General features: G+C 42.4%; 1 protein-coding gene and 1 pseudogene across 6 annotated transcripts in view; both read left to right on the top strand.

Annotated features, from left to right (window-relative positions):
• The window catches only part of nsun6 (NOP2/Sun RNA methyltransferase 6), a 31589-nt gene extending 23739 nt beyond the window's left edge, over window positions 1-7850 (top strand). For 4 of the 6 annotated variants that reach the window (XM_072575930.1, XM_072575928.1, XM_072575927.1 and 1 more), the window contains exons 11-12: window positions 5179-5304; window positions 7036-7849. In XM_072575930.1, the coding sequence (XP_072432031.1) occupies window positions 5179-5304; window positions 7036-7254 (345 nt within the window). In that variant the 3' untranslated portion in view covers window positions 7255-7849. Of the gene's footprint in view, window positions 1-5178; window positions 5305-7035 lie in introns of all 6 variants that reach the window. The other 2 variants (XM_072575926.1, XM_072575931.1) reach the window with 1 other exon arrangement.
• Window positions 7851-8869: 1019 nt separating this feature from the next.
• Window positions 8870-8988, top strand: LOC140480952 (5S ribosomal RNA; annotated as a pseudogene).
• The last annotated feature ends 6115 nt before the right edge of the window (window positions 8989-15103 follow it).

Here is a 15103-nt window from a genome sequence, read left to right as displayed (position 1 = left end):
CTGTTAATGAAAGCCAAAACACTATATGCTTGCTTAACAACCCTGTCCACTTGGGTGGCCATTTTAAGGGATCTATGTACCTGCACACCAAGATCCCTTTGTTCCTCCACACTGTCAAGAATCCTATCCTTAATCCTGTACTCAGCTTTCAAATTCGACCTTCCAAAATACATCTCCTTGCATTTATCCAAGTTGAACTCCATCTGCCACCTCTCAGCCCATCTCTGCATCCTGTCAATATCCCGCTGCAGCCTACAACAGCCCTCTATACTGTCAACGACACTTCCAACCTTTGTGTCGTCTGCAAACTTGCTGACCCATCCTTTAATCCCCTCATCCAAGTCATTAATAAAAATTACAAATCATAGAGGCCCAAGAACAGAGCCCTGTGGAACACCACTCACCACAGACTTCCAGGCAAAATATTTTCTTTCTACTATCACTCACTGTCTTCTGTTGGCCATCCAATTCTGTATCCTGACAGCTAAGTTCCCCTGTATCCCATTCCTCCTGACCTTCTGAATGAGCCTACCATGGGGAACCTTTTTGTTGTGATTTGCTGGAGCATTGCAGCATGCTGAGGACAGACAAGTGGGCATGTGAGCAGGACACTGTGTTAAAAAAGGCCAGTCGTTTTAACAGTCATTTTAAGCACCGCTGCCAATGTTGCATAAATGCTGCCCCCTCCACACTTCACATCAGCTCTGATGAAGAACCATCTAGACTCTGAACATTACCTTGCTTTCTTTCCATGGATGCTGCCTGACCTGCTGTGATCTCCAGTACTTTTTGCTTTCGGTATAGATTCCAGCATCTGCAGTAATTTGCTCCAATTAATTGAGACACCCAGGTAATGTTCCTGGGCCTCGGTTTGAATTCTGCCATGGCAATTCAATAACAATCTTGAATTAACAGTTTAATGATTGTCATAAAAGGCCATCTGGCTCACTGATATCCTTTAGGGAAGGAAACTGCCATCCTTACCTGATCCGGCCTACATATGACGACAGACCCACAGCGATGCAATTGACTCTTAACTGCTCTCTGGGTAATTAGGGATGGGTAATAAATGCTGGCCTAGCTACTTGGGTGTTTCTACCATAACATTTTTGCCAAACTTATGCTTTGTAATCTCCACTAATAGTAATTAATGAACTCGTGTTGTCAATAATGAATGTTTTTATGTATTATTTATACTATGTATTATGTACATTGGGGATCGAAATTTCATCCATAGATTTGTGATTTCTAATGCTTATTATTGAAAACAAATCAAGGATGCTGCTTTGACTCTATTGTATATTCCCGAGTAGCCTCAGCAGTAAAATCTAACTTGAGGAATTGGGTTGATAATGAAGACTGGCTGTACCAGAGCCAGGTGAAATGGAGGAGCTATGGACTCGTGACTGGGGTGGAGATCCCTGTCTATACATGGTGAAATGACCTCTATCTTTGGGTTTGTCTGATGACTTCTCACTTTATTATTGGATTGGGAACCTCTTTTATTTTTTATTTTGCCAGTATCATCATGGAGGAATTTAAGTATGTTCAAGAAAATGTTTTTTTTTAGATTACTTACAGTGTGGAAACAGGCCCTTTGGCCCAACAAGTCCACACCACCCCGCCGAAGCGCAACCCACCCATACCCCTACATCTACCCCTTACTTACACTACTGGCAATTTAGGATGGTCAATTCACCTGACCTGCACATCTTTGGACTGTGGGAGGAAACCGGAGCACCCGGAGGAAACCCACGCAGACACGGGGAGAACGTGCAAACTCCACACAGTCAGTCACCTAAGGCGGGAATTGAACCCGGGTCTCTGGCGCTGTGAGGCAGCAGTGCTAACCACTGTGCCACCGTGCCGCCCAAAATGTTCTCTATCACCAAGGAGATAGCCCTTCTAGAGAAGAGGTAAAACCCGACCTCCTGTTGGGAAGTAAGGCAGGGCAAGTGACTGAGCTGTTAGTGGGGGATCACTTTGGGACCTGTGACCATAATTCTATTAATTTAAAGATAGTTATGGAAAAAGATAGGCCTGGTTCACAAGTTAAAATTCTGAATTTGGAGGAAGGCCAATTTTAATGATATTAGACAGGAACTTTCAAAAGTTGACTGGGGGAGGCAGTTCACAGGTAAAGAGTTCAGTGCCAGCTAGTTCCTATTAGTATGAAGACAAGGCTGGCAGGAGTAGGGAAAATTGGATGATTAGAGATATCAAGACTCTGGTCAAGAGAAAGAAGGATGCATATGTCAAGTTTGGACAGCTGTGATCAAGTGAATTTCTAGAATAGTATGTGGGCAAGACCAGTAAGGGCAGTAATTTACCTCCCTAATGAACCAATTGCATTTTTACAACAATCAAGAATGCTTACATGGTCATCATGAGGCCAACTGTCTAATCCAGACTTTTATCAAATTCAGATTGCACTATCTGCCATGGTGCATTTCAAACCTGTGTTACCAGTACATTGTCTTGGGGTTCTCTCCTGCTGACCTAACGAGTACGCCTCCACTGACACACTTGTTTGATTGGTGGAACTGGTCCTCACTCTCAACACTTTCTCCTTTTGAATTCTTCCACTTATCAGACCAGAGGTGTAGCCATGGGCACCTGCAAGGGCTCTAGCTATGCCTGTCTCTTGGTAGGGTACATAAAACAGTCCATCTTCCATAATTATGCCCGCAGCATCCCCTATCTTTCTCTCCGCTACATCGATGACTGTATTGGCGCTGCCTCATGCTTCCTCAAGGAGTTTGAATAATTCATCAACTTCACCAACACCTTCTACCCTGACCTCAAGTTCACATGGATCATCTCGGACACCTCCCTCCCCTTCCTGGACCTCTTCGTCTCCATTTCCAGCGACATCCCAGATGTCCTCCTATTTCAGGGACTACAATTTCCCTTCCTGCGTGATCAACAATGCCCTCCAATACATCTCCTCCACTTGCAGCACCTTCGTCCTTGAACCCCATCCCTCTAACCACAACAAGGATAGAACCTCCACTCCCAGTCCTCACCTTCCACTCCACTAATCTCTGGATACGTGCATTACCCTCCATTATTTTTCACCACCAAGGATATATTTTGCTCCCCACCCGTATCTATGTTCCACAGAAACCATTCCCTGAATAACTCCCTTCTTAGGTCCCCGCCCCTACCAACCCACCCTCCACACCCAGCACCTTCCCTTGTTGCCACAGGAGGTGTAAAACTTAAGCCCAAACCTCCCCACTCACTTTCGTCCAAGGCCCCTAAGGATCTTTTCACATCCAGCAGAGATTTTCCTGTACATCCACCCATCTCATCTACTGTGTCCATTGCTCTTGATGTAGTCTCCTCTATATTGGGGAGACAGGATGCTAACTCGTGGAGTGTTTCAGAGAACATCTCTGGGACACACGCACTAAGCAACCCACCTGCAAGTCCTGGCCTGCTCCACCACCAAATCAAATCCATCCGCTAACTGGAGGAAGAATACCTCCTCTTCTGTCTTGGTACCTTTCAACCACACAGCATCCATACCGACTTCACCACTAGTTTCCAAATTTCCCCTACCTCCACTTCATCCCAGATCCAGCACTCCAACTTGGTACTGCCCTTTTGACCTGTCCTACTTGTTCATCTGCCTTTAAACCGTACTGCCCCACCCTCCTCGCTGACTTATCACAGTTACTCCCCCCACATCCACATCCACCTATCACCTTCACACCTACCTTCTCCCCCAGCAAATCCACCCTTTTTTTTCTCATTCCCCTTCCCTCTTTGTATTCCTGATGAATGGCTTATGCCTGAAATATCGACTCTCCTGCTCCTCAGATGCTGTTGTTCTTTTCCTGCGCCACCTTTTTTGGATGCTGACTCTCCAGCACTTTCTCCCTATTTCTGGATTGCTAGTTCAGTGAAATTATCCCATTGCCACTATTTCCACATAGTCTGATTGATAGCCAGTTCCAGTAGATGAGATACTAGATAAAAGCTGGATGCAGCAAACTATTGTGTCATGTAAAATAGTTGTCAGTCATCATTCCAGCATTTCACTTGCATTGTGGAGGTGAACTGCAGCCTCTATTCATTTTGTTTGTTTTCACTTTTGGTGGCTGGAAATAAAAGCTCATGTTTGAATTTGTCTGATTGCTCTGCTGTACATGATGTTCCTCTACTGGATAGTGACAAGCTGCAGGTCTACAGTGGACACTGGAGACAGAATAGCAGTGACTTAGAGGGTGTTTAGATAGGATGCAGCTAGAGACAGTTTACCTGTGTGCCCTGCTATTTAACCATAACAAAGGTGAGAGATTGTGGAGTGATTACATGTGAGGGTGTGACAGATGTGGCTGTTGTGCAATTGCATTGCTGGTGAGGGACAGCACTGGGATGTAATTCTTGTCCTGGTGCATAGTGACCTTGCAAAGAAGGTGTGGACACCAGGGATACGTATCTTTTGGAAGATATCCCATAAGTGGCTGGTTGTTCTGGGAACAGCACATGGTAAGACAGGGTGAGGATCAGGTGAGAGCAGCGCCATAAGGAAGGGCCTGGTTGGTTTTAATGAGGTGAGTTTGATAAGATCAACACTCATCAGATATCCTGCTAGGCTTCATGCCAAGGAACTCTGTACAAAACTCTGCAAAACTCTGAAAATCTCTCCATTACTACAACAAACCAAACTGCAAATTGGAGGAACAACACCTCATCTTCCGTCTGGACAGCCTACAGCCCAGTGGACTCGTTGTCAAGTGCTCCAATTTCAATTAACCTCCCTTCCCATCGCCTGACTCTCTTCCCAGCCCCTCCCTTCCATTCCTCTCGTTGACCCTTCCAGCCACCAACCAGATTCATTCCTCCCGTCAACCAACCAGGTCATATCCTCTACGTGTATTCAACCGCATCCCCAACCTCCCCACCTTTTTATCTGCAGCTCCTTTTACATCCACTCCCAGTCCTGAAGAAGGGTTACACCCAAAACATTGACTTCTCCACCTCCCTGATGCTGCCTGGCTTGCTGTGTTCTTCCAGCCTCCTGCTTGTGTACTTTGGATTCCAGCACCTGCAGTTTTTTTTTGGCTCTAGCCATGTGGAGTATGTCTGCTTTTATCTTAGAATTCTAGCTTCTGCAATTTTTTGCTTTGATGTTTGCCTCTGGTTTCTAACTCTGAAATGTTTTCCTAGGCAGTGAACTTACTAAAACCTGGAGGCATTTTGGTATATAGCACTTGTACAATAACACTGGCAGAAAATGAAGAACAAGTTGCCTGGGCACTCGATTCTTTTCCTTGTTTAAGCCTACAGTCACAGGTAAGTATGTAATTAACCAAGTTAATGCAGCTTATAAAATGATTGTTATAGACCATTTTCTCCAATAAATCTGTGTGATTTGTAGTCATAGAGATGTACAACCCAATCTAGTCCCACCTGCCAGGACCCAGCCCATATCCCTCCAAACCCTTCCTATTCATATATCCATCCAAATGCCTCTTAAATGTTGCAATTGTACCAGCCTCCACCACATCCTCTGGCAGCTCATTCCATACACGTACCACCCTCTGTGTGAAAAAGTTGCCCCGTAGGTCTCTTTTATATCTTTCCCCTCTCACCCTAAACCTATGCCCTCTAGATCTGGACTCCCTGACCCCAGGGAAAAGACTTTGTCTGTTTACCCTATCCGTGCCCCTCATAATTTTGTAAACCTCTATAAGGTCAACCTCCGACGCTGCAAGAAAACAGCCCCAGCCTGTTCAGCCTCTCCCTGTGGCTCAAATCCTCCAACCCTGGCAACATCCTTGTAAATCTTTTCTGAACCCTTTCAAGTTTCACAACATCTTTCTGATAGGAAGGAGACCAGAATTGCACACAATATTCCAACAGTACCTTTTAAATTTTGATTTTTTTAAAAATTGGAAATATTTTTTAAAATGGGTAACACTGGCATCTAGCCAGTAATGCCTCTATCCCATGAAATGAGTAAAAGATGCATGTTTATCTGATCATATTCATTGCTGTGATCTGAAGCTGTTAATTGCTTAGTTGACCATTCTTTAATCATTCATGGGATGTGGGCTTTGCTGACTATGCCAGCTGGTTCTGTATGTTGATCCTTCAGTGGATGTGGTTCCAATCACACAGGCTTCTTAGCCAGGTTAGTGACAACCTGCCAAAGTGTTGTTTGAGCTGCACTTTTCTGGGCTTACGGAGAATATTTTACCACACTCCTGACTTGTGCCTTGTAGATACTGAACAGGCTTTTACATGTGAGGTGAGTTACTTGCAGCAGGTCTCCTAGCCTCTGACCTGCTCTTGTTGCTATAGTATTTATAGGGAGCTGAATAAATACTTTGTACCGATGTTCACTGGGGAGGACTTCAAAAGCATTCCAAAATTACTGAAAAAAAGAGGCAAAAGATGAGGAGGAAATAAATGCAATAATTATAATTTGAGAACAAGTATTAGGAAATCTTGGATGTGGCTAGAGACTGAGAAATCCACTGGACCAGTTTTTATCTTGGGATGTATGGCACTTCTAAACTTCATACATTTTAAATTAAGTTGGGGTGTCACTCCCATTACCCAAACCCTCATAACTACCATTGTTTCAACATCCAGTCACAATCTAAGTTCTTGGTATCATGGCTGTCAGTATTGTTGTGGTTTCACCAACCTTAAGTAACTTTATTTTTGTGGAGAAATGGGTGTAATTAATTCTTCATTTTAGGACTTTAGACTCAGCATGTATGTCAAGATCCCAGATAGAATTTTTTATAAGTTTGTGTTTCTGAAATAAAAAGTTTTACTTCAACTTTGATAATGAAGTTGTTGTTGTTGTCTCTTTGTATTTAAATCATTTTTCATAATTAGAGGTTTTATGTTTATAATGTCATTTTGCAATGTTCTACTTGATATGAGTGAAAAGAGAATGTTCATAAAGTTTAAATTTAATTTCTTTGTTTTTGCATTTGCAATCTATTTGCTTCAAAAACACTACTTTTAATGGATTAGGTTTTCTTTTTAAACATGCATCTTTTCATATAGGAACCTCACCTGGGTGAAGAAGGAATGATGGGTGCTGGTCTGTCCAATGATCAGCGGCAATTGCTGCAGAGATTTGATCCAGCCAGCGTGACTGAAGGGCATACCAGTGTTTCTTGTTCAGATCTGGACAGCAGCCAGATAGAACACTTAATCAAGTCTGCTAATAAGGACACAATAGGCTTCTTTATTGCTAAATTTTTGAAGATGCAGGATGGCTAACAGTTATTAACTGTAATTAAAATAACCCAAATTCTGGAAACTCAAAACAAAAACAGGAGATGATGGGAATTAGATGCGGGTCCGTTAGCATCGGTAAGGCGTTTAGATCTGGTTATTGATGTTTATAGTGTACATCCATTCATTAGTGGTTTAATAATATGTAGGTTCTTTGTGAACTGAAAATCTGAAGCTCCGTTAAGAGCATCATCAGTATATTCTTGTGACGGCAATTCAAAAGCATTGTTGCTATGGTAGCAGTAGATTTTTGCCAGCTGTTCAGTGGAGTCATAAACCATGCAGTGAGAAAGATCATTATGGGCTTTTGCATTTTATACAGAACCCAAGTTGCAACATTTGGTTTCAGCCACTTATTTCTTAATAAAAGGTTTGTCGATGGAATGTACAAAACTGCATGTGAAATGTATGTACTTAATGTTGAATTTTATGAATTTCATGTTATATTTAAACATAACTGAATATGTTTTGTGATTTATAAAATAGAAATGTGAATTTTTTTTGTCATTTGTAATTTTTAATGATGATTGTTAAATTTTGTACTTTTATAGGTGATGAATGAAATAGACTAATATAAGCAATAAAATTGCACAGCATTTGCAAATACGCAATGTAATCAAGCAGCATCAACATTGCTTCAAATTTATTAAACAAATATATTAAAGTACTTTGATGACATAATAATCAGCCTAGATAAAGGGAACCAGGAAACGTAATAAATATCTGGTATAATCAGGTACCACATATCAAGGTAATTAGCAAGATGAGGTCGAGGTGTTGGAGGTAATAAAGGTAAAGTCACCATAGTCTTAGCAGATCATAAGGCTGCTGTCCCATTTAGGGTGAGATAACTTGATGGTTTAACATGAAGATCATCACACCTTGGCCATTTCTGGTCTCCTGACTATAGGAGAAATATTGTCAATCTTGCAAGGGTGCAGAAAAGATTTACAAGAATGTTGCCAGGGTTGGAGGGTTTGAGCTATAGGGAGAGGCTGAATAGGCTGAGCTATGTTCCCTGCAGTGTTTGGAGGCTGAAGGGTGACTTTGTTGGGTTATAAAATTATGAGGGTCATGGACAGGTTGAATAACCACTGTCTTTTTCCCAGGATAGGGGAGTCCAAAACTAGAGGGCATAGGTTAAAGGTGAGAGAGGAAAGATATAAAAGGGACATAAGGGGCAATTTTTCACATAGAAAGTGGTGTGTGTGTATGGACTAATTTGCCATAGGCAGTGGTGGAGGCTGGTGCATTTACAACATTTAAAAGGTATGTGGGATGGAAAAATTCTTACTAAGACTCGCTCGTATTGATCTGAATTAAAGAAAATGACTCGCGCCACACAAGCCTTGAGTTATTGACTGTTTCATGAGCTCGCAGGGAGAGATAAGTCGACCATGATGGTCACAAGTCACTCTGATGAGCTGCAGAGGGTTGCGTGGTTACAATCATTTAACAATTAGCAAACTGTTAATTGAACCATAATGAGTAAGTGGGCAATTGGCCCAGTCACTAGACTCAGTCACGTAGCTGTCTGGACAGTGCTAGTTAGTATTTGATAAGCAATGTTAGTATATTGTAAAAGAAGAACGTTCACATGGCCTACGGCCATACTAGTCTGAAAACTCCCGATCTCGTCTGACCTCGGAGGCTAAGCAGACTCAGGCCTGGTTAGTACACGGATGGGATTCCGACTGAGAATACCCGATGCAGTCGGCTTTTTTGATCACACAGCATTGCCCTTTGCTGTGAAGGGCACTGCTTGTCACTGGCCACTCGGGTGTTTCCTTTCTTCTGGGTGGTGGAAATTTGAATAAAGATTCGTGCACCTTGTGTCTCACACCTGCACACGCACAACATGGGTGCTGGGGGAAAATATAAGCACTACCGCGGTTAGGTGGTAGTGTGGGGGTTTAAGAAAGAGAAAAAAGGACAAACAGGAATGTCAGAGGTTTTTTTTTAAAAGAAAGAACATTCCTATGGGACCGAGTTCACTATGAGGTGCTAGGACAACTACAAGGACAGCCATGTTGCTGAGGGCAGGAGCATACAAGCAAAAGCTACGATGAGAAATAAAATGGATTCCAGGCTTTTAATATGTGACAAGATGGCTGCTTGGGTTACAACAAATCTCCCACAGCACATGAATGAGAGGAGTTTAGAGGGATATGAGCCAAATGGGACTAGATTAATTTAGGATATCTGATTGGCATGGATGAGTTGAACTAATGGGTCTGTTTGTGTGCTGTATGATTCTATGACAGTTGTTCATGGTAACCTCAGCCAGTGTAGGAAGTGAACCCATGCTGTTGGCATCACTCTGCATTGCAAACTGGCTGTCCAACCAACTGAGCTAGTCGACCCACTCCCTCCTCGATTTGTAAGAGGATAAGGGGTATATTTTCAGGAAGCCCTGCAAGACAAACTGTAAGTCACTTTCCCAGGGAGGGACTCCTGACCTCATGAGGTTTCATAGTACCAGGGCAAATGTGGACAAAGAAACCTCCTGCTGATTACCACGTACCACGCATCTTCTCCTGGCAGATGATTCATTACACCCAATGATGAACAATAGTTGAAGTAGGCATGGAATCGGTGGGGGGAAGTGGGGGGGGGGGGGGGGGGGGGGGGTGGAGTGGGGAATGGCGGAGGTGCAGAATGTACTCTCAGTGGTCGACTTCAGTGTCCATCACCAAGACCAGCTTGATAGAACCACTACTGTTTGGGCTCAAGCTACATCTTTGCGAGACTAAGTGAGCAGGAGGTACTGAAGGAGACAAATAAATAGAAAAACATACTTGACCAGCTCCTGATTAATCTGCTGGCCACAGATGCATCTATCTATTAAAGTATCAGTATGAGTGACCACAATCCTGGTGGAAACAAAGTCCCGTCTTCAAATTGAGAATAACCTCCATTGTGTTATGTGGTGCTATCACCATGTTAAATGAAGTAGATTTCAAACAGGTCTAACAACATGAGACTGGGCATCTGTGAGACACTATGACCATCAACTGCAGAAAAACTATATTCCATCACATCTGCAACCTCGTGGCCTGGGATATCCCTACTGTACCATTTCCATCAAGCCTCAGCAAGAACTCTGATTCAATTTAAAAAAAACAATAGAGAATGCAAGGGGCAGCACAAGGTATACCTAAAAACCAGGTGTCAACCTTGTGAAGCTACAAAACAGGACTACTTGCGTACCAAACAGCATATGCAACAAGCGATAGAGCTAAGAAATTTCATGATCAGATTTAAGCTCCAGTCCTGTCATATTCAGTCATGAACGTTAGTTGGAAGGATAGAAAGGCAACATATTATCTAAATGAAAAGAAACTTCAGAGTACTTCAGTGGAAGGATCAGAGTGTCCTCATGCACAAATCACAGAAAATTAGTATGCAGGTACAACAGGTAATAAAGGGAGGTAAATGAAATTTTGGCATTTATTACTAAAAGGATTGAGTGTAAAGGTAATGTTCTGCAACTATGCAAAGCGTTAGTGAAACTGTATCTGGAATACTGTGTACACTTTTAGTCCCCTTACTTGAGGAGGGATGTAGTTGTTTGGATGCAGTTCAGAGGAGGTTCATTCCAGAGATGAAAGGTTTGCCTAATGAAGATATATTGAACAGTTTAGGCCTACACTCTCTGGGATTTAGAAGAATGAGAGGAGATCTAATTAAGGTATATAGGTATATAAAATACTAAAGGGGATCGACAAAGTATATGTCAAGATGATATGTTCTCTTGTGAGACAATCTGGAATGAGAGGTCATAGCTTTAGGATAAGGGGGTAGCAGATTTAAATCAGAGATGAGGAGAAGTTACTTCTCTCAGAGTCAAGAATCTGTGGACTTCACTGTCCCAGTGGTGGATACCAGAATATTGAGTAAATTTAAGGTGGAGATAGGCAGATTTTTAATTAATAATGTGTTGAAGAGCTATGGGACGTGGGTGAGAAGGTAAAGCTGAAATGAAATCAGCCATGATCATATTTGAATAGCAAAGCATGGCTGAAAATCCTGCATTGCCTAGTCCTGCTCCGAGTTCAACTGTTTATGAATTGTGTACACTGGAGGAGGAGGCTCTGCATACAACCCCACCTGCAACAATCAGGTGCTGATAAGGATGAAGTACTTATAACAATTGCTGGCAGTGATCCACCTCCACCTCCTCCAGACATCCCTAGGATCACAATTGGTCATCTTAAGTCAACTCCATTCATTCCACATGTTATCAAAAGATGGGTGAAGGCATTGGATACTGCAAAAGCTCTGGTCTCTGACAGCATTCTGGCAATAATATTGAAGGTTTGTGCTCCAGAATTTGCTGCGTCCCTAACCAGGTTGTTCCAACAGACATTTGTACTGGCACATGGAACGTTTGCTAGGTATATCCTGTAAACAAAAATCAGGACAAATCAACCCAGCCAACTACCATCCCATCAGTCTACTCTTGATCATCTGTAAAGTTAGGGGAGTCAATGGCCAATTGGTTTTATCACTGGATTATGAATCCAGAGACCTTGGTAATGTTCTGGGACCCAGGTTTGAATCCTGCCACAGCAGATGATGCAATTTTAATTCAATAAATTTACAAAAAAGCATCTGGAATTAGTCTAATGATGACCATCAAACCATTGCGATTTGATTTATTGTGGTCACATGTACTGAAGTACAGTGAAAGGTGTTGATTTGCATGCCATACAGGCAGATCGTACCAAATACAGTGTATCAGAGTAGCAGAACAGAGTGCAGAATAAAGTGACGAAAGTGCGGAGGGAGATCAGAATTAACATTTGAGAGGTCTGTTCAAAAGTCTGATAAAAGCGGGGAGAAAGCAATTCTTGAATCTAATTATCAGGAAAAACCCATCTGGTTCAGTAATGTCCTTCAGGGAAGGAAACTGTCATCTTTACCTGGCCTGGCCTATATGTGACTCCAAAACCACAGCAATATAGTTGGCACTTAACTGTTCTCTGGGCAATTGCCGATGGGTGGCCAGGTCAGTGATGCCCATATACCATGAATGACTAAATGAAAGAATGATGGAAAGTGTCATCATCAGTGCTGTCAAATAACCTTGGGTTCCACTCAGTTCCTGACCTCATTATAGCCTCAGTTCAACAAACTGTATTCCAGAGGTGAGGTGAGATTGACAGCTCTTGACATCAAGACTGTATTTGTCTGAATGTAGCATCGAGAAGTCCGAAAAAACTGGAATCAATGGGTATCAGGAGGCAAACTCTTTGCTGTTTGGAGTCAAACATGGCACATAGGAAGATGTTCATGGTTGTTCAAAGACAGTCATCTCAATTCCAGAATATCTCTGCAGGAATTCCTCAGGGTAGTGTCCTAGGCTCAACCATCTTCAGCTGTTTCATCAATGATCTCCTCTCCATCATAAGGATGGAAAAGTGGGAATGTTCAACAATAAATGTGCAATGTTCAGTGCCAATTGTGCCTTCGCAGATACTGAAGTAGTCCATGTCAAAATTCAGCAAGACCTGGATAACATCTAGGTTTCGGCTGACAAGTTTCGGCTATCATTCGTGCCACACAAATGCCAGGCAATGACCATCTCTGATATTATATAATCACCACCCCTTGACATTCAATGGTATTACCATCACTGAATTTACTCACGACAAATATGAGATACTTACCTTTATAAGCTGAGTCATAGAGTTTAAGAGCAGGGAGGTTTAAATATTGACAAGGTCACAGCGATAGTAATGTGTGCAGTTCTGAAATCCACATTACGTGAGAGCTGTGGAATGTGCAGAGGAGATTTACCAGGACATTGCCTGGGCTAGAGGGATTTGATTATGAGGAAAGATTCGGGCTATTTTCCTTAAAGCAGAGGAGACTGAAGGGAGACATGATTGACATGAATAAAATTGAAGGACATAGGGTAGATAGGAAGAAACTTTTCCCCTTGGTAAGGGGCTCAATTGATTGTTAGGGATAGATTTAAGCTAAGAGGACGTTTAGTGGGGATATGAAGACTTTTTTTCACCCAGAGGGTGGTGGGAAATGGAAGTCACTGCCTGTCTTGGTGGTAGAGGCAGAGGTAGAAACACTTTGCAAGGAAGAACAAAAGAACATAATATTATTTAAATGGAGATAGCTACAATGTCAAGAGGCTTGGGGGTACTTGGGCATGAACATAGAAAGCTAGCACATAGCTGCACTGGATAATCAGGAAGGCTAGTAGAATATTGGCTCTTATTTCAATGGAGTTGGGAGTATAAGACTAGGGAAGACTTACTGCAACTGTACAAGGTGTTGGTGAGGCCACACGTGGAGTACTGAGTGCAGTTCTGGTCCTCTTAAATAAACTATTTCATTGGAGGTGGATCAAGAGTAGGCCATTCATTAGGATGATCACTGGTATGGAGGAATTGTCTTCTGAGCAAAGGTTGGGACTCCACTCCCTGGAGGTTATCATAGAATCATAGAGTGTAGAAGACGCCCTTCGGCCCCAACAAATCTGGACCATGTGAGAAACACCTCACCTTTGACCTAATCCCTTTTACCAACACTTACCACATCACCTTGAATGTTATGACATATCAAGTGCTCATCTAGGTAGGATGTGAGGCAACTCGCCTCTACCACTCTTCTAGGCAGTACATTCCAGGACATTACCACCCTCTGGGTAAAAGACTTCTCCTCTCTTTCCTCCCAAACTTTCTGTCCTTCACTTTGAATCTTTGTCCCCTCATAACTGACACTTCAACTAAGGGGAACAACTGCTCCTTATTCACTCTGTCCATGATCCTCATAATCTTGTATACTTCAATCTAATTGCCCATCAGTCTTCTCTGTTCCAATGAAAACAAGTCAAGCCTATCCCACCTTTTCTTGTAACTTAAATTTTCCATCCCAGGCAGCATTTTCATGAATCTCCTTTGAAACCTCTCCAGTGCATTCACATTCTTACTGTAGTGGGGAGACCAGAACTGCAGACAGCACTGTAGCTGTGGTCTCAATAAAGTTCTATACAATTCCATCAGGACCTGCAATTGTAATCTATGATTCAATTGATAAAGCCAAGTGCCCCATATGCCTTTTTCTACACCTTACAAACAAGCCCTTCCATTTTCAGAGATCTATGGATAAACAGTCCAAGGTCCCATTGTTCGACAGAACTTGTACTATCATGCCATTCATTGAATACTTCCTTGTAAAATTACTTTTTCCAACGTGTACTACCTCACACTTTTCAGGGTTAAATTCTATTTGCCACTTATCTGCCCACTTAACCATCCTGTTTATATCTTCTTGTAGCCCAGACTCACTGTTGACCACTCGACTAATCTTTGTGTAAGATTAGTAAGATTGCAGATGACAGAGTCATCTGTGTCATTTATATAAATGGTAAATAATGGGGACCCAACACAGATTCCTGTGGTGCACCACTGAACACTGGCTTCTAGTCACTAAAATATCCTGCCATCATCCTCTGTCTCCTACAACTGAACCAATTTTTTCAAGTTTATCAAATTATCATGCACTTCATTGTGCACTTGCCTTCTTGATAAGTCTGCTATGTGGAACCTTGTCAAAGGCTTTGCTGAAATCCATATAAACTACAGCTGCACTATCCTCATCTATACAACTCGTCACCTCCTCAAAACATTCAAATTTGTTAGGCATGATATCCTTCTGACAAAGCTATGCTGACTACCCCTGATCAAGCCTTGCCTCTTCAAGTGCAGATAGGTGTTGTCCTTCAGAATTTTCTCCATAGTTTCTCAACCACTGACATGAGACCCACTGGTCTCCAGTTCTCTTGATTATCTCTATAACCCTTCTTAAATGT

The sequence above is a fragment of the Chiloscyllium punctatum genome, chromosome 8, assembly GCF_047496795.1.
Source record: "Chiloscyllium punctatum isolate Juve2018m chromosome 8, sChiPun1.3, whole genome shotgun sequence".
Taxonomy (NCBI): domain Eukaryota; kingdom Metazoa; phylum Chordata; class Chondrichthyes; order Orectolobiformes; family Hemiscylliidae; genus Chiloscyllium; species Chiloscyllium punctatum.
Note: the sequence above shows the minus strand (reverse complement) of the source record. Positions and strands in the feature narration are given on the sequence as shown.